Raw genomic sequence first — 19145 nt, forward strand, 5'->3', positions numbered from 1 at the left:
CGGCTGGGACACCATCACGTAGGGCATGGTTACACTTTGAGCTGGGGGTATAATTCCCTGCTTGATGAGACAGACCCGCACTAGCCCTGCGTGCTAAAAATAGAGAGTAGCTGTGATGGCAGGAGCAGCAGGAGCTTCAACCACCCCAAGTATGATCCCATCCAAACCCCAAAGTCTAGTCTCAAGGTGGCTGCTCCTCCCACTGCTTGTGCTGCCTTAGCTACATACTAATTGTAGCATGCCAGCAGTGCCAGAGCTAGTGTGGGCCCGTCCCATTGAACTGGGAGCGATACCCCAGCTCAAAGTGCAGACCTACCCAGTGCTGTTCAGTGCCCCTCACTGCGACTTCATCACTGGGAGGCATGCAGCCCACCTCCCCATAGCGCCTGCTGTTTCATCTTCCTGGCCACAGCACCTTGTCAAGGAACCATTAGGTTCCTCCTCTTTGGCCCTGTGCCCTCTTCTCCCTAGCACACCCATGTGAGACAGGCGGGCATTGTGGCTCATCTCAGGCTCACCTGTCAGTCACCTTGTGAGATCCCTGCTTAGAACTCACTCATTCCTGGTCCCAGTCCTTTGCTCAGGCCACTAGGCCAAGACACTCTCTTAGTATGTCTTCAATAACTGACTGCAGTGGCAAGAGGAGCACAGATTGTTTCAAGCAAATGGAGTTTCTGTAAACAGTCTTTTTTTAAAAATGTCTCTCTCATTCTCTTCAGTGTGGACTCTAACCTGCTCCAGAATCCTCTTGCCCACAGCTCACCCTTAGGCCCACAGTAAGAGATCCCAAAGGCCTGTCTAGGGGCTGCCAATATCACTTTGCACTCAACAAGGGAAGGTTTTATTATTGTTGCTGTTATTTATTTTACATTTTGTATTTAGGCTTCATCCAGGAACACACAGACATGCAGCGTATGAAATGGCTGGACCTGGAATATCTGCTGATGTGTAAGTAATAAATACAGCTGAAGTCCTGTTCATTAGTGAGTTGTTATAAAGGAATTTAGCTGACAAGTAGCAGTACCTGATACCACTGGTGCAGAGTGTATCAGTCACACATCAAAGGACAGATTCACTCTTGCCCAGTAGAAAGTCAGCTTTAATTTCCCCTGAAGGAGGAAGCTGCAGAAGGTGTGAAATGAGCCAGTGCATCTCCTGGGTGTCCTGGCAATGCCCCCTCCCCAGCCAGTGCTATCCACACTTGGGCTTTATTGGCTCTCTGTGGACTCCCCAAGTGCGAAGAAGATGTAGCCACTTTCTGCTACCCCCAATGTCCCACCAGCAATTTTTCTTCCCATACGTGCCCTGTATCATGCACAAACCAGCTTGGCCCTGGCCTCTGTTAAATTCCAGGTTTAGTTGAGCTCAGGCAGTGGCTCCTGAATAGAGCTGGAAAAGTGGAAGCTATTGAAACAATGGAGCTTCTTCCATTTGCTGCAGAATGGATGACTTTCTGGTAGAGTCAGGGTCTCCCCACAGTTGGGAGCATGGAAGGGACACAATGGGGGAACCTAAAGCTTTGTTTGTATTGGAGAGCTGCTGTAGCGTGGTATTCAGAGGTAATAAGTCTCCAGCTATCTCAGGCACAGGGGACTATATGAAAAGTGAGGCCTATTCATCTCTCATGTATTTTCCACCCCAGTAGAAGGACTGAGCCCAGTTTCACATTTTTCCATGTGATCATTTTGCTCAGGTACATCAAGGTTCTGTGATCACACTTAACTGTGATTTGACAGTCTGTTCACTAATGTGATGTCCTCTGTAATTTCAGCTCTCCGGGTCCTAGAGAAAGACCCAAGTTCCACTGTCCAGCTGGTGGCAACTGAGATCATAAGTGACATCTGTTCTGGTCGAGTGCTTGAGGAATGAAGCGGAACAGAGACAAACAGAACAAGGCACTCCAGTAGTATAAGGGCCCTACCATTAATCAAATGTTAAACTCACCCCTTGACTCAATAAGCCCTGCCCACCAGTCATCGGAAGCCCCAACCCATGGGGTATTACTTCTGGGGCCAAGGCGGACACATGACCGGAAGCAAGATGTGTCATGTGACCCCTCTAAGAACTCCTCCCACTGTCCTCTACCAATCAGGATGGGTTTCACCCTGATAGGAATGCCCCAAGAGAAGATTTGACCAATCAGGGGGAGTTCCGGGGCAGGTGACCTGTTCAGAAGTGATCTGTGTGACCCCTCTAAGAACTCCTCCCACTGCCGTCTACTGATCAGGAGGGGTTTCAGCCACTGGGGATCACTCCAAGAGGAGATTTGACCAACTGAGGGGAATTCTGGGGTGGGGTGACCCGTCCGGAAGTGCTTCATGTGACCCCTCTAAGAACTCCTCCCACCACCCTTTACCAATTGCGATGGGTTTCAGTGGCAGAGGATTGCCCCAAGAGGAGAGTTGACCAAAATAGGGTAGGTTCTTGGAAGGGGTGAACCATTTAGAAGAGGGTCGTGTGACCACTCTAAGGACTCCTTCCAATGTCCTCTGCCAGTCGGGGTGCAGCACCATCACCCCATAAGTCCCAGCGCTGGGCAGAGGAGGCCATCTCTTACCACGAAGACGTGTTTTATGAATAGTGGAAAGGCTGAGAGGAGACATGGACTCCTTTACCACCCCGCTGAGAACTTCGGACTTTGTTTTAGCCCTGAGGACCTTTGGGCTTGTATGGATAAAGCGCTATAGCAGTGACAGTTCCAAGGAGGGCCCTTTGACTCGACCATTGATAGATACCTCGGAACCCGACCCAGAACTCTCGTGACAGGGCCGGCTCCAGACACCAGCCCACCAAGCACATGCTTGGGGCAGCACCTTGGGACGGGGTGACACTTGGGGTTTGGCTTTGGTTTTTTTTGGTTCGGCCAGGCGGCGCTGGGGGGAGTCGGGGCTTGGGAGGCGTGGCACCATGCTGGGTGGCAAGGACTTGGGTGACGCGGCGCTCGGCTGAGGAGGGCTTCAGTGGCACAACGCTCAGGGGGGCGGGGACTTGGACGGCAAAACATGACACTGGGGGAGGCGGGGAATTGGGCGACGCGACGTTCGGGGGCAGAGACTTGGGCGAGGCGACGCTCGGGGGGGCAGGGACTTGGGCGAGGCGACACTTGGGAGGTGGGGACTTGGGGGACGCGACGCTTGGGGGGGCTCGGACTTGGGTGACACGACGCTCGGCGGGTGGGGACTTGGGCGACACGACGCTCGGGTGGGCGGAGACTTGGGCGACGCGACACTTGGGGGGGGACTTGGGCAACACGACGCTCAGGGGGCTCGGACTTGGGCAATGCGATGTTCGGGGGGCGGGGTCTTGGACGACACTGCGCTCGGCGGGGTGGGGACTTGGACGACGCGATGCCCGGGGGGGGGGGCACTCTTTGTTTTCGCTTGGGGCGGCAAAAATGTTAGAGCCGACCCTGCCTTGTGAAGAACCCTGATGAGTGTGATGGCCTCTCATTGTCCACCGCCCCAAAGCTGGAAGACGATCATGGCTTGGGGGAGTCACCAGCGGACAAGGTGAATGGGAAAGACGTCACTCAGGTAAATGAATGATTAAGAAGCGACGGTTAATCATGGGGGTATAATGAGGTTAAGAATCGACCTGGCATTGCATAAATCTAAGAACAAGCAGCAGGGTCTAACACTGTTTTTTGTCTGAAAATCTCTCAACAGCTCGACGATGCCTTTCAAGAGGTCTTTGAGAACTTACACATCGGTAGCCCTGTTGTGCATCAGCTGTTTTTGCTCCTGTCTGAGACGCAGATCTCGAGAGGAAAATCCAGAAAAGGACAAAATAGAAGAATGAATCAGCTCAGAGTCCCTCGTTGTAGGGGTCATGGTGTCCATTTTCACAGGCGGCTGTCAAAGGTTGTGTTAAACCAGGCAATTAATTAAACTTATTTAAATGTGTCCATATGACCCCTCCATACTAGTGTTAGTAAAAGACGGTACCAGAAACAGTCCTGTCTCCACAGACGGCTCTGTTAAAGAAAATATATTATACACCCAGGGAAGTTGGGATCTTTGGCAGGGTGAATCCTCTTTTTCAAGTGGCCAAAAAGCATAGTAAAACTTTAAATAGAAGACAGGCAACGGCTTGGCTTTCACACTAGGAGGCTTACACTTTACACAAACCGGCTCAAATACGTTTTAAAAGAAACAAGACCATTGTTTCAGATGTGGACGCGCAATGGCAGGCAGATTTGGTAGATGTGCGCCGGTTCTCCAAACACAACAGAGGCTTTAACTACATCTTAAAGGTGATAGACATTCTATCCAAATATGCCTGGGCCTTAGGCCTAAAAGACAAGACGAGTGGTGACGTACCCAAGGCCTTTAAAGCTATTTTTAGCAAAGGTCGTGCCTCAACAATTACAAACCCATCGGTGGAAAGAATTTTTAAACAAACCTTTTTACCCTGAAGAATTACAGAAAGTAAACCCCAAACAAGACAGGATTTACAGGATCAAAAATGTTCTAGCGGATAAAGAAAAAGGCAGAAAAAAGCAGCTACTGGTGAAATGGTTGGGGGGTAATAAGTTTAACAGCTGGGTGGAAGCTTTTCAACTCTGTGACATTTAGACATGAACAAAACAAACAAACAGAAAGATTCCTCCTGCAAAGACAGAGAGAAAAATGAGCGACAGCGGGTTCTACATTACTTTGCCCAGCAATGCCAGCTCTGCAGTTTTTCCTCAAAACACAGCTTGAATTTTACAATATGGCTAATTAAGCCCTAGAATCTCCGGAGTGCCTGGGAGGTGGGGTTAGTGGAAATACAATACCCGCACAGCCGGAACACTATCAACAAAGACACCTCTTTTGAAATCACCTTTGGAGATATGGCATGGAATTTTATCCTCCGACGAGGTTATTACTTGTCCATACCCGAATTATTGGATCATATGAACAGTACTGTGGGTCATCATCCCAAACCACCTGAGGTGGTCATGAACTACGACTCTGTGGGTAGAAAAGTTAGTCTTAAATCCACCAATTTTACTTATATGTTTTCTACCAGCGGGGAGCTAGCTAACATTCTAGGTTTGGGCCCCAAGCACAGTGTCCAAAAATTCCCCTTCTCAGCAGACATCACAGGGCTTTTAACTTTTTGTGTCTGTTCACAGATATTGTAGAACACGTTTGTGAGGGACTTTTCTGTTCCCCTGTTACGCTGTGTCCCTGTCCAAGGAAGGAACAAGGAGTTTGTCACATCACCTACGATAAACGTCATTACGTTCCTGTCAGAAAAAACCACATCAATACCATTACCATTGAAATAAAGACAGATCAGAACAGACACGTCTTATTTCGCTTTGGCAAGGTGATCATCAAGATGCACCAGTGTCCCTGGAGAGAGCAAGGTTTCTAAAAAGCAACACATTATGGCAATCCTAAAAAATTACAGTGACCCCACCATCTACAGGAACTATTACAAAGCCCAGACGGGATATGCCCTTCCTGGATGTATGGGCTGGCGTGGGTGAAATATTCTGTAACCAAGGCTCTGCAACCAGGCTTCGAGGCAGGACGCTGCGTGAGAGAATACATGAATCTGGTACAGACAGCTGATAAACATATGAAAGATCGTTCTCTGTTAATCAACCGTGAGTAATTTGCACAGGGTTACATCTTGTTTGCCTTTGACCTGTCTCCCGACCAGGAATGCGCTGATCACTGTTCCCTGATTAAAACTGGGAACCCGAGAGCAGAAATAGGTTTGGGGATGGCTTTAACCATCACCATCACTATGATCGTGTATGGGGTTTTTGACAACGTCGTAGAGACAAATCAGAGAAGAAATGTTCTGCTTGGCTATATGTGAACATGGGCACCGTGCAGCTCTCACGTGTCTCATCAACGACCTCTTACCCAAAAAAGAATCCCCTTATGATTGGCTCCCTAGCAGCAATCTGTCTCAGCGACCCTTAGGTTTAGTGGTCAACACGCATCCATGTAACCAATCTGGTGAATCCTGGCTCACCTTGTATCTGGCGAAGTGTAACCTTGGAGAGTTTTTTGACTCATACGGGCACCTCCCCGAATAGCGTGTTGTTTCCTAAAAGCTTTATGACATTTTTAAACAAAAATGCCACGGACAATGTGTTTCACAATAGACAATTACAAGACCCTCACTCTGTTGCCTGCAGCGATCATTGCGTGTTTTTCTTACATCATCGTAGCAAGGGTTTATCTCTTGACCGGATTTTAAACTTGTATTCTAACGACATAGTGCAAAACGACCGGATGGTGATGAATTTTGTAAAAACTAAATTTAAATTCTTGGGCATATCTAGCCTTGCTCAAAACATGTTTCAACAAGCCCAGACATGCGTATCTTGCAATGATTTTTATAGCCATGTTATCCAATACTCTCAGGCATAACAGACAACATTTGTTTGGCATTATCCAACACATTTTTTATAAAGTAACTTTTCCCTCAGTTGCTAGGCCCCGCAAGAGTTGCAGAAAAGGGGTGTTTCCACCTCGGATCCATTTTAAAAGCCGTAGGACAGGGTTTTAAACTCTTCTCCTAGGACCCTCTTATTGGAAACGACTTTCTGTGTTTTCTTAAGGGTTTTTGTCTCTATTTGCCATTGATTTTTGTTCCTTATGATAGAGGGCTGCTGCAACTCTATCTTTTTGGAGGTGTTTTTTCACAGGCCTGTGCAATAGTCCAGGACTAGATCTTGCAAACTGTTCACGTTGATCTTTTCACAGTTCGCTATGTTCAGGGTAATACCTTTGACTTTCATGCAGGCCTTTTCTCCCGACAGCTTATACCCATATGTTTTTGGGCCTGCCGACACAAACTCGGTGATGTGTTGATCTGGTGGGATCTTGCTTGTGAGGTCCCCTAAATAATCCCACAGAAGGGGATTCCAGTCACCCTCTCTTTTCAGAAATATCACCAAGTCTGTGTCATGGTACGGGCACCGCTCTTGCAAGCTATCTAGCAAGTTGTATAGTTCTAAGCGGGCATAAGCAGTGGTGAAACAGGCTAAGAAAACATTGGTATTTCCAGAGACAGAGTACCGGTCTTTTGCATCCTGCCAAGACACTCACGCTGTTTCATCGTCGATAAACTCGCAGGATGAAACCTTGTAGTTGGGGCAAAACAGGTACTGATAGAGTTCGTCAGGGTCTCTCACGCAGCTGGTATTAGATAGGTTTGTGGAGCAGAGAATATTATTATTATTACTATTATAAATCACATGAAACTGTCTTGTAAACTTTAAAATAAAATATTCATTAGGGTATTTTTCTATTTAAAAAGTCATAGCTTTAAAACCAAATAATCCATTTCAGGCTGTACAACAAACAGGAGTTTTGAGTTTATTTCTCCCACTTTAAAACAACAAACCTACAAACATTTTTTTAAATACATCTCATTTTGCAAAATAAAAACCAAACTGCTTTTAAAATTAACTTTTAAAATCCAGTTTAAAACACATTTTGTACACAAAAAAAACCACCTTGTTAGTTTGAAACACACCATGACCATCAGTTTGCAGCCATATACTTTAAAAAAAAAATCCCACCTATGTTTTACAGAGAGAGAGAGTTTAAAACACAGTTTGCAACAAAATAGTTTTCAATAAACCCACATGCACTTAAAAGCCAATTGCAGAAAGTTACCTTCTATTACAGGATAAATTGCAAGCATATGCTTGTTCTGTTCCCCCCATGCGTGTTTGGGCCTTTGGATTAAAGAACAAGCAAAAAACTGTTAGTTAGTATTAGCCCCAAATCCCTACACAACCTGTGTGGTACCTGAAGTTATTAAGCAAAACTACTGTTAAAATGTTTTTTACCTTGGCCTGGTGATGAAATGCAATTTAGAGTTACTAGTTCCATGCTAAACAGATCACACTGCAATAAACACAGGCATCATTATTTACTAAGACAGCATAGCCAACGAGTGATATTATATAATATATATTCAGGGCCGGTGCAACCATTTAGGCGAACTAGGTGGTTGCTGCATTCCCACTTCTATTATAAGTACTTTTCTCCTCCTTCCCTTTTGCAGTTGCTCATTACTTTCAAATGAATTCCTTGCTAGAGGCAGTTGTTCATGCTTTGGCTTAACCAGAGGTAAAGGGTTTTTGGAAAGGAAGTGCAAATGTAATGCACTTAAGAATATGCTCAGTTCCATACATAACAGATACCAAGATAGCCCTTGCCCCAAACAGCTTACAGATTATGGCTCTGGTCATTTGTAATGAGCTTTGTGTAGGCACAGAGGTACACCTGTGCTAAGCTGGTTGCAGCATCACAGCCAAAGAAAACTCTTTCTCTGATTGTGTGTGGGTGCAGTAGTGTTTTGTACTTTTGTTTTTCATAGTCAGACTAAACTTGATCTGAATTTTGAAATGGTCACAGTACAACACAACCCACTCCAGAAAACTTCAGAGGTAAAAAAGGGGCAGGAGCTGGTGCGGACTGTTATGGGAACAGAAGAAAAGAGGACTGGAGCTTTGCAAAGCGCCACACCTCTCTCTCATGTAACAAACGGGGTCCTGCCTGGAGTCCATATTCTGCTTCATGTATCTTTATATATAACCTTCCCTCATCTTACTCAAAGGACTGAGAAAAATATTCTCCAAATACATTAGAAGCAAGAGTAAGGGCAGGGACAGGGTAGGCCCATTAGTCAATGGGGGGGTGGGGGGGGGGGAAGGCAGAAGTGCTAACTGACCTTTTTGGTTCCAATTTTCACCAAAAAGGTTAGTAGCGATTGGCAGGGCTGATGCTACCATTTAGGTGGACTAGGCAGTTGCTTAGGGCACCAGGATTTGGGGGCACCAAAAAGCGTCGCCTTCTATTTTTTTTTTAAGTGTTTGAGCGGCCGCTGCCCTGGGAGGGAGAGGGAGTCTGAGTTGCGTTCCCTGGGGTCAGCGCGCTGCCGCCGGCAGCCCAGGGGTTCCCTGGGGTCAGCGCGCTGCCGCCGGCAGCCAGCAGCCCAGGGGTTCCCCTGGGTCAGTACACCACTGCCAACAGCCCGGGGGTTCCACCGTGCAGTCGCTGCTTCGCTTCTCCTGCCTCCCAGGCTTGCGGCGACAATCAGCTGTTTGGCGCAGCAAGCCTGGGAGGAGAATTAGAGCAGGAGCGCTCGGAGAGGATGCGGAGCAGAGGTGAGCTAGGGTGGGGATGTACCGCAGGGCTCCCCGGGCCTGGGAATGGGAAGCTGCTGAGGGGCGGGGAGCTGCCGCGAGGGGAGGGGGGGCGCCTCAGGACAAATGGGAGCTGCTGCAGGGTTGGGGGGGCGCAAGGTGCAAGTTTCACCTAGGGCGCAAAACTTCCTTACACCGGCCCTGTATATATTTTCAGAGTTTAAAACAGGAAGCATACCTCCTCTTGCAGTCCAGCAGCCATTCAAGAGAGTTTCTGTTGGAAAAAAAAAAAGTCTCCAAAATACCTGAGGTTTTTATATCATCCTAACCCTTTGTTTCAAACAGACTTCAAAATAGTAACTAGCAGGTTGATTTGATCTCTACAACTCTGAAATACTAGATACTTAAGGACTTTAGGCCCCTTCCTAACATTCCCTTTTGTGAGGTGGGGTGGAAGAATTAAGCTGTCTGCACAACTGAGCTGCTTTCAGTATATTTTTTTCTTTTAGTTAAAATATATTTTTCTGTAGGGCCTTCTTACAGTATTAAACAGTGAATCCTTAATGTAACTGTCCCCATTCCCAAGTGGGGACTTTTTGCAGATATCAGTACATCTCTTTGGGGCTTGTTTTTTAAAACATGTATCTTTCATGCATAAAGTTTGGGTGGTGGTTGAAATAAAATGGTTGTCTCACAACTGTAATAAGCCCCCCAGAGCTTTTAAATGTTTGATTGTCTTTAGAGCAAATGCTCGTTCTAAAGTATGGTGAAGGTTTGTGAACCCTTGAGACATTTCAGTTTTGGCTTAGACCCTTGTGTGTGCGTGTGCGGGGGGGTGTTTGTTTTTTGTAAATATATTAATTTAAACTTTTAATGGCTTTGAATTGCTAGAAAGAGTGCCCATAGCATTCAGACAACTCCCAGATCATATTTAAACTGTCCAATAGAGTTCTGCCAACTCCTGGGTCCTTTAAACTGTCCAATAGTGCTCTATCAACTCCAGGGGTTATATTTAAACTGTCCAACAGCATCTGCGAATTCTGGAGGTTTCATTTCATTTCATATTAATCAGAACTCACCCACTCACCTCCCTTATTATGGGTGCACATCAGTCAAATTTATCCCTATGGCAACAAGGGTAAGTAATCACAATTACCTTCGCTATTCAGTGGGGATGTGGTTAAAACCATTCAGTTCAACAGAATGAGTCAACTCTATTGTACTCAAGCACATGTATGAACCATCCCTGTTTGTTTTACTGTTGTAAGCAGAGTCAGGATGAGATCTACCCTGACATCTGGTGGTGAGTTGTGGAAAAGAACGTCAGGGGCTGATCATGAGCCCACAGTAGCCCAAATTGTCACTTTGGCTGCTGTGGGATCCCCAGTTTCTCTGTTATTGAGGCAGAAAGAATAAAGTGTTGTTATCCTGATTATGTGAATCAAGGACAGTGAACTGTACTTGGCCTTTTATGATGGAGGGACTCGCCATCAACTAAGCAGCACTCGCTAGGCAAGGGACATGGGTTCCAAAACTCAGTAAATTGAGAGAGATGGGGGACAGGTATTTGTACCTGGTGATGTACTGACCTATCCCCCAATTCCATTGCTTCTACTGCAAAAATGTTAGCGCTAATTTTGAGTCCAAGAGGAGTTTGGTTACAGACTGCAGAGCGGAATTCATTTTGGGCTAATGGTGACCAAGTACTGAGGTCCCCCTACAACTTAACACAGTAAGTGGTGATTTTAGCTTGTAGTAGGGGAGTCTCAGTGCCCCACTGGCTTGGGGCTTGAGCCAGTTTTGCATTGTGTTATTGGAATGGAGTTCCTAGATACTGAATCCAGTCCTTGTTGTTGCCAACTCTGATGGGCAGAATGATTACACTGTAAACACATTTTTAGGATTTTCCCCCTCCCACAACATACATTTCAGCTTTTTGCTGTAAATGGATATCTTTTTTACACAAAAACACAAAAATTAGATTCTCACAAACCATTTTTTTTAATTTAAAAGACATACAGCTCCTTGAAAAGAAACCAAGAGGCTCCATTAAAACTTTTAGCTCACTTAAGGGCCAGATACCTTCTAACAGAAATGCAGATAGTCACAAAGCCCTTTTCAATAGATGTTTTTTTTAATTTACATATTTAAATTTACGTATAAAGTTGAAGTCCAAATCACACGGTCATGGTGCTGTTGGGCTGGGGCATCTATGACACAGCCCTCACAATCTTCAAAAAGCTTTTCCCTAAGACAGTGATTAACAACAGGACAGACAGCAACTCATACAACAGCCCACATAAATTTTTATGCTCACTATGTGGCACTGGCTCAGCGAGTTCTATGCCAAACCTTCTCCTAAACTCATAACCTTCATCCTCGAAGTCCTCTTCAACAATTTTTAGCAGCATTCAGCAAAAACAAGGCGGGCCCGGTTCATCTTTGCTACTTGATGCAACGTTGTCCAGGGCCTCTGGGTCCTCTAGAAAGGCATCATCGAGCTGTCTCAGACAAGAAACAAGTGTAAGTTCTCACTGCTTGTTTTTTAGATTTACACAACCCCAGGTTCCTAACCTCATTACACCTCATCATCAACTGTTGCTTCTTAATCATTCATCTACCTGAGTGACATCTTTTCTGTTCAGCTTGTCCGCCGGTAACTCCCCCAAGCAATGATCGCCTTCCTCCTCCAGGGTGGTGGACAATGAGAGGCCACCATGCTCATCGGGGTGTCTCATGAATGGTTGGGCTTCAGGTTCAGGTTCTGGCATATCCATCAGTGGCTGGGCCAAAGGAATCCTCTCGGCTGCTCCTTCATCCTCTTCGGAACTGTTGCTGCTGTAGCAATTCTCCACACAAGTCCAAAGGTCCGTGGGGCTAAAACAAAGTCTGAAGTTCTCAGGGGGGGTGGTAAAGGATTCCACGTTTCCTCTCAGCCTTTCCACAATTTCTGAAACACGTCTTCTTGGTAAGAGATGGCCTCCTCTGCCCAGCGCTGGGACTTATGGGGTGATGGTGCTGCACTTTGTTTGGCAGAGGACATTTGGAGGAGTTCTTAGAGGGGTCACACGACCCTCTTCTGGGTGGTCGCACCATCCCAGAACCTGCCCTATTTTGGTCAAGTCTCCTTTCGGGGCAGTCCTCTGCAGCCGAAATCCATGGCGACTGGTAGAGGGTGGTGGGAGGAGTTCTTAGAGGGGTCATACGAACCACTTCTGGATGGTCAACCCGTCCCAGAATTCCCCCCAATTGGTCTAATCTCCTCTCAGGGTGGTTTCTAGTGGCTGAAGCCCCTCCTGATTGGTAGAGGGCAGTGGGAGGAGTTCTTAGCGGGGTCACACAAACCCCAGAACTCCCCTTGATTGGTTAAATCTTCTCTCAGGGCGTTCCTATCGGGGCAAAACCTATCCTGATGGGTATAGTGGAAGGAGTTCTTAGAGGGGTCACATGACACACCGTGCTTCTGGTCATGTGTCCGCCTTGACCCCGGAAGTAATGCCCCCATGGGGTGGGGCTTCTGATGACCGGTAGGAAGGGCTTATTCGGTCAAGGGGTGGGGTTAACTTTTGATTGACAGTAGGGCCTTTACACTCCTCGCTCCTGCTACCCAAAATTGCAACAAGACAGAGGCAACTATAATACTGGGCAGTATTCGCCGTTGTCCTACTGCTCAGATGCTGTAAGTGACAGAAGGATCAGGCCCTGTAAAGTAGCTTGTGTTGATTTTTATTACTCAAAGCATTTTTATTACACAGCAGGACATCTAGTCATTCTGATGGACATGCTGCCTCTGGACAAGCTCCATGATAAGCATGTATATAATACTGCTTGCTCAGGGGTCATTACTATAGTAACAGCTAAGTACTAGCCCAGATCCTCAAATACACCTGAGCTCTAGGCTCTGGGTTGTTCTAAATTATGCTGTCTCATAACATCCATTGCTGCACTGGAGATAGCTATAGCACAATGCACACTGTGTGCGCCATCTTCTGTTCCCAGCTCACACCCCCTATGCTTGGGTGGGAAGCTAGGAGTTGGTGACATACAGCCAGCTACACTGGCTATACACTCTGTATGCTGGTTCTCTGGGTCTTAGGGATTTGCACATGCTGGGGGATTCCTAGCTGCCTCTTAGGGCAGCTTTATGGCTACTTTGCCCTGCTCCACTGCAACATAGGGCAGCAAAAGAGTGACTTTACAACTAACCTCACCCCTATTGATGCACCTACCCGTGGTTGTTAGGAGTCTTAGTTTAGGTATCCGGGGTTGGAAAACCCACTCACCTGGCATCAAGTTGTCTGATGCCTTTAAACATCAGTCCCCTTGTTTTTTCAAATATCTATGTGAAACACCACAATGCTGATAGAGATTTAAATGCCCTAATTAGGACCTCTGCAGGTGGCTATAATGGGTATTTAGGCTTCTACCTGCAGATTTCAGTGCTTAACTCTAGCTGCCCAAGGCCTTTGTATTTGTCTTTCCCAAGCCTATGAGTTGCTGAGTGTTCTCAAACTCCCACTGGTGTTATTGGGAGATAAGGATGCTCTGCCCTTCAGAGAAGGCGCTCAGCAGATATAACTCATTCTCCAAAGTTAGCTACTATGATCCTCCACCTCAAAGCAAAAGGTCACTGAATGGTCAGGTTTCTAGTCTCCATCACCACCTCATTCTCCAATTTACTGTCCCCCTGGTTCAGGGCCTGTGAGGATTCACCAGGCAGCAGTTAGCAGAGGAGGGCGAAACTCAGAGGGAGTCTGGGATGTTGTTGCTTATAGTTCTCAATGGGGAGACAATGTTCATGTAACAGTTGACTATTGGAAGGAAATCAATAGAGACCCCTGTTGAAGTGACACATTCTGCTAATTCAAAAGTGACTCTATTAAGTAATATGGGTTCCCCTAATCTTGTAGTGTTTCCTGTTTTGGTGATTGTTTTCTCTACCGTATCCAGCAGCTTATCCCCGGTCCATGTTCTCATGTTGTTATTCCCTAGTATTCTCCACTCTGTTTATATGTATTAAGGGGCACTGGACAAATCCTGATGACTCTTCACATTTCTTTTTCAGGTGCTGGCCGTGTATCTCACAAACAAGGTCATATGTAAATAACCCAGCTCCAGATTTTGTATATACTGTGTACACATTTCCCATTAAACTGTTTGAAGTATCTGTTTCAATTCAGAGGCCTGATTTCGTTTTTCAGAGAAATTGGGGCTTCTTCAATGTCCACTGTAACCATGATGTGGGAGCTTCCTCCCTTGTCCTTTCTCCGTGGAGCTGGAAGACTTCAGCTCAACGCCTCTCTAGGATCTCTAATCACTCTTCCGGGATCCCCACAAAGTTAGAGCTAATCCTTGTAGCTAATGATCGGGGGTTTGGTTCTTAGTCATATTTTCTTCTTTGTTTTTCTGGGAATTCAGCGTTGCTGATGAATTCTGGATTGTAAGTGGAATGGACTGTGTTCTGGTGAGTTATCCTCCCTCCTGTCTAGCCTATTTCTGGGTCAGAAGGCTGTCTGTGAACTGCGTCTGTTTACTTACAGACTTAGGATAGGTGCCTGTAATAGTGTGTAAGGGAAGGCATCTCTGCTTTTCTAAGCTAAGTCCCTGTTTATGTACTGCAAGACTTTATCTGAGAGGAACCATTGGATTCCCTAGTTTCCCCCACTGCACTACAAGGGAACGACTGTCATTGGGTATCTCTGACAGGGAATGTCCTGCTGTGCTCACTGGTCTTGTGACTTCTTCATGTCGGGGACCAGTTCATTTTGTTAATAATTCACATTGGACTAGAGCTGGGTGAAGGCTGATGGGGCAGTTCACTGCAGGGCTCACCAGTTAAACTCCACAGTTCAGAGAATCCTAGAAATGTAGGGCTGAGAGGGTCCTAGAAATATCATCTCATCCAGCAGTATACTTAGACCGCCCCTGACAGCTCTTTGTCCAATAGGTTCTTTAAAAACTCCAGTGACGGGGATTCCACAACCTCCCTTTGAATGTCCCTTTGAAGCCTATTTCAGAACTTAACTACCTTTATAGTTAGAAAGTTTTTCCTAATATCTAACCTAAATCTTTATAAGCTCACAGCACTGAGACATAAGTATAGTGGAATAATCCTAAATTTATTATCAAAGATTAAGATTTCAGAGGTACTGAGTCAAGATCATGGAAACAGAACTGGTTACATATAAAATGAAAATCATAACATGCTTCTTAGAGTCTAAAATCAATTATTACAGCAGTTTTTCACCTAAAGCAATCTCCCAGCAGCCTTAACCAACATGCCTGGGATCCAGCTTTCCTGAGGAAGGAAAAGGGCTTTTTGTATGCTGTTCCCAGTTGTGCCTGTCACTTTGGAGGTTGGCTCATTTATCAGGGTTACTCTTCTGGGGGAGGGGTTCTGTAATTCTATTAATGTGCTGTGAAAGTCGCTTGTGTGTTCATATGGAGCTCTGCTCCTTCCTTCTGCAAGTCCCCTCCCAATGGAGCTACCCTGCAGGACCTAGGTTCCCCAGGGCTGGGTTCCTCCAGCCCTAGAACTAGATGAACATGTGCACACACACACTAGCAGAGCAAGTCTGAGAGGACCAGGTCAATCAGCACTCTCCAGCTGATCCCCTCATGCGTTCCTCTACTCAATCAGCTTGGTTGAGCAGCACTTTCAGCTCCCTCCCCCCACCCCCATGTTCCCCAAGTTTAACACATCTCTATCCCATTTTCACATTACAATTGTACTGGTAGTAACCCACTTGATGAGCAGACCCCACAGTATTTTGGGGGCACTACAGGGATCTTTAGCTTAGGTACAAGAAGTGTCACTGCAGAGTAAATGGGGGAAGCTAAAAGCACAAAAGATTAAAATTCAGAGAGAGAGAGAGAGAGAGAGAAGCAACTAGCTGAACCATAGAAGTTATGTATTGAATCATAGTGATAACTACACCAGGAGGGCTAAACAAACATAACAGTTACATTTTAAAGGTTAATACCTGAGGTAGAAAAGAAAACGGAGAGAGAGGGATGGATCTCACCCACTCCATAAGGCTTGAACTGGTCGGAGTTCCCAGGTGATGGTGGTAGCTCAGAGTCCTGAGTGCTGGAGACAGGCAGAGCCCCAGCACGATCAGTCAGGAGATGGAATCCCAGTGGAACTGATGCAGAGCTTGGATCTATACATCAGAACCCTCACTTGGGCAGAGGTGGGGGGAGGGGTTGTAGAGAACATACAATGGTTCGAGGGAGAACACTAGCTTTGTTTATGGGTAAACTGATGGCTCAAGGGTTTTCTTCTTTGCCTTTGTTCCTGTCTTTCCTGAACAGCACGTACCCTTCAATCCCTGGACTCCAGCCATGTCTGTTCCACCAGGTTTCCGTTATCCCTGCAGTGTCTGGTTCCACTTCCTGCAGCAGTAGCTCTAGTTCCTCCATTTTGTTACCCAGCCTCCTTGCCTTGGTGTACAGGCATCTTCATTGGTGTTGGCTTCACCCACATTCCTTGCCCAATTGGATACAGTCATTCTGCTTCCAGAATCACCTTCCTGCATGGAGGGAAGGGAGAATCCCTCCGCTCCCCAAGCCAGACATGGGCACGCCGGTGGCTGTGGCTCTGAGACAACTGGAAACACTCCAGTGGACGGACAGGCTGGGCTGGAGGGAGGTGAGGGCTTTTAGGATGAGCCCTCCCCAGCTAGGGTTGAGACTCAGAGGGACCCCGTCCATGGGGAGCAGGGGGTCTGGTGCAATATCCCAGACCTGTTCTCAGCTCCCTGCCCCCTCGGGCAAGACCTCTGCCTATGTAGCCTCAGACTCTGCTCAGCCCCCTCAGATGCCCCCTCCATGCCCTCCATGGCAGGACTCACCTTGGCACAGGGTTGTGTTCCTGTTGGAGGGGATGTAGCCGGCCCGGCACTTACACCAGTAGCTCCCATTGGTGTTGATACACATGACCTTGGGACTGCAGATATCTGAGGTCTTGCAGCACTCATCAATGTCTAAGAAGGGACAGCAGGGTGGGAGGGGGTCACACATAGCAGGGCAGGGGGCGCACTGGGGGCGAATGACCATGGAGACGCCCCCAACCCATTGCAGGGGACGTGGTCTGTCGGTCAGTCTGTCTGCTCCATCTACCCTTCCACTCATTTTATTTTCCTTTCTTCCCTGCTATTTGCAGGGCCCCAGTCCCTGCAGCACAACGTCTCCCACCCCATCCCAGACTGGAGACCAAATCTTATCCAGACCAGGACCCTGCGATCCCCTCCCTGCATCAGCCCTGACAGAATGGGGTTAAGGGGGGGGGGGGCGATCAGCCAGTTAAGTTGCAAAGGGGAAGTGACTTGGGCTGCGTGCAGGGCGCTAGCTAAAAGGAAGCTCGCCTGGGAGGGGACAGGTGGGGATTCTCTACAGCCTGAGGGCTGGGCCCAATAGTGGGCCCCTGAGGCAAGGGGGGCTAGGAGCCCCAGAGGAAGGGTTTCACTAGCAGGCATAGGAGAGAGGGGTCTGACTTTGAAAGGCTCCCCCAGAATGGGGATCACAGCATGACCTGGCTGGATCGTTTAGACACGGGGCAGCCGTGAATCCGGGAGCTGCAATGGTGGAGAGAAGAAAGGGGGTGCTGAAGTGGAGCTAGTCACAAGAAGGGAAGCCACACTCAGTGTTAAAGACCCCAGCCTGATGGATCCCCTCCCCATTTGGGATACACCCAGCCCTACCTCTCCCATGGAGCACTAGGAGAAGGGTGGGTGGGCTGCGCCCAGGAGAGTGCGGGGGAATTGGAAGGTGTTCCTTTAAATTAGTTTGTTTGCTCTCTGATGGCACTCGGGGGTCTATGGCCAAAGCCCTCAGACCCCCGACATGCGGCCAGTGCACCCACCTGTAATGACCTGCGCAACGGGAGTCCCTGGACCCAGGTGACCGGTGTCCTGAGTATTAAACAGTCAAAGGTCAGATTCACAGCTACACCGAGGCCCTGCTGGGCCACTGTGGCAGCATAATGGTCTCTGACAGTCCCCCCATCCTGTGCAGGGGCCTCCCCAGCCAGCCTGGAGCTGGTGTAAGGGCCCTACACCCACCATGCCGGCCGCCTGTTGAAGGGGGTGGTTCGGGGCATGGCCATAGTACCCTGCGCTGTGGCTATTCTCAGCACCCTGGGGCCAGTCAGGGAAGATTGGGGGCCAGGCTAGAGCATCAGGGACTGTGCCTATACTCTGCTCCCCAGGACCCATGGCGGAGGATCAGGGGCATGGCTGGGGCACACTGTGCTGTGCCTATTCTCTGCTCCCCAGAGCCCATAGGGGGCAGAGCGCACTGTGCTATGGCTATGGACCATATATGAGACTTCTTCCCAGGCTTAGGGGGGCCCTAGCAGCGAGGCTTCCCACCCATCTCCCTGGTGCTTTTCTGCAAACCTACGGGTTTAGTCCCAATCCAAACACCGAGCCAGGGGAGATCCTGGCCCCCATGTGCTGGGGCAGCAGTCGAGGATCACGGCTGATCACAGCCCCAGTGAGTGGATCGGGTGCCTTTGCCGCAGATGGCAGCAGCCTCGGCTGCAGCACCAGGCCTGGAATGTGCCAAGGGGTGTGGGGGACTGAGCAGGGAGTAGTGGCAGCAAGGGGAGAGTTCACCCTGGCAGCTGTTCTCACTCGCGTGTGGGAACTTGGCTTTCCCAGGCCTGGACTCGTATCCATGGATGCAGCTGCAGGAGTAATTCCCAGTCACATTGGTGCAGGTGGTGTTGGGTCCGCAGTTTACTCCACTGAGCCCCAGACGCTCGTTAATATCTGCTTCCCAGTCTTTATTCAGGCCATGTACATTGGTCAAACCGGACAGTCTCTACACAAAAGACTAAATGGACACAAATCTGACATCAGGAATTATAACATTCAAAAACCAATAGGCGAACACTTCAATCTCCCTGGTCACTCAGTAACAGTCCTAAAAGTGGCAGTTCTTCAACAAAAAATCTTCAAAAACAGACTCCAACGTGAAACTGCAAAACTAGAATTAATTTGCAAACTGGACACCATCAAATTAGGCCTGAATA

At 47.8% G+C, this 19145-nt stretch overlaps 3 protein-coding genes and 1 long non-coding RNA gene across 4 annotated transcripts in view; 2 read left to right on the plus strand and 2 right to left on the minus strand.

Annotated features, from left to right (window-relative positions):
* Window positions 1-5817, plus strand: part of LOC127030047 (maestro heat-like repeat-containing protein family member 2B) — a 27461-nt gene extending 21644 nt beyond the window's left edge. The window contains exons 14-15 of the mRNA XM_050915956.1: window positions 3468-3533; window positions 5617-5817. Of these exons, the coding sequence (XP_050771913.1) occupies window positions 3468-3533; window positions 5617-5817 (267 nt within the window). The remainder of the gene's footprint in view (window positions 1-3467; window positions 3534-5616) is intronic.
* Window positions 1-19145, minus strand: part of LOC127058928 (maestro heat-like repeat-containing protein family member 2B) — an 852871-nt gene that overhangs the window by 250191 nt on the left and 583535 nt on the right. The window lies entirely within an intron of this gene.
* Window positions 1-19145, minus strand: part of LOC127058925 (uncharacterized) — a 613715-nt gene that overhangs the window by 30362 nt on the left and 564208 nt on the right. The gene's annotated exons all lie outside the window — the stretch shown is intronic.
* Window positions 12660-14284, plus strand: LOC127058942 (uncharacterized). Its single transcript, XR_007776503.1, has 2 exons — window positions 12660-12788; window positions 14175-14284. It is a non-coding gene; the product is annotated as an uncharacterized LOC127058942 (long non-coding RNA).

Source organism: Gopherus flavomarginatus, chromosome 10, assembly GCF_025201925.1.
Source record: "Gopherus flavomarginatus isolate rGopFla2 chromosome 10, rGopFla2.mat.asm, whole genome shotgun sequence".
Classification (NCBI taxonomy): domain Eukaryota; kingdom Metazoa; phylum Chordata; order Testudines; family Testudinidae; genus Gopherus; species Gopherus flavomarginatus.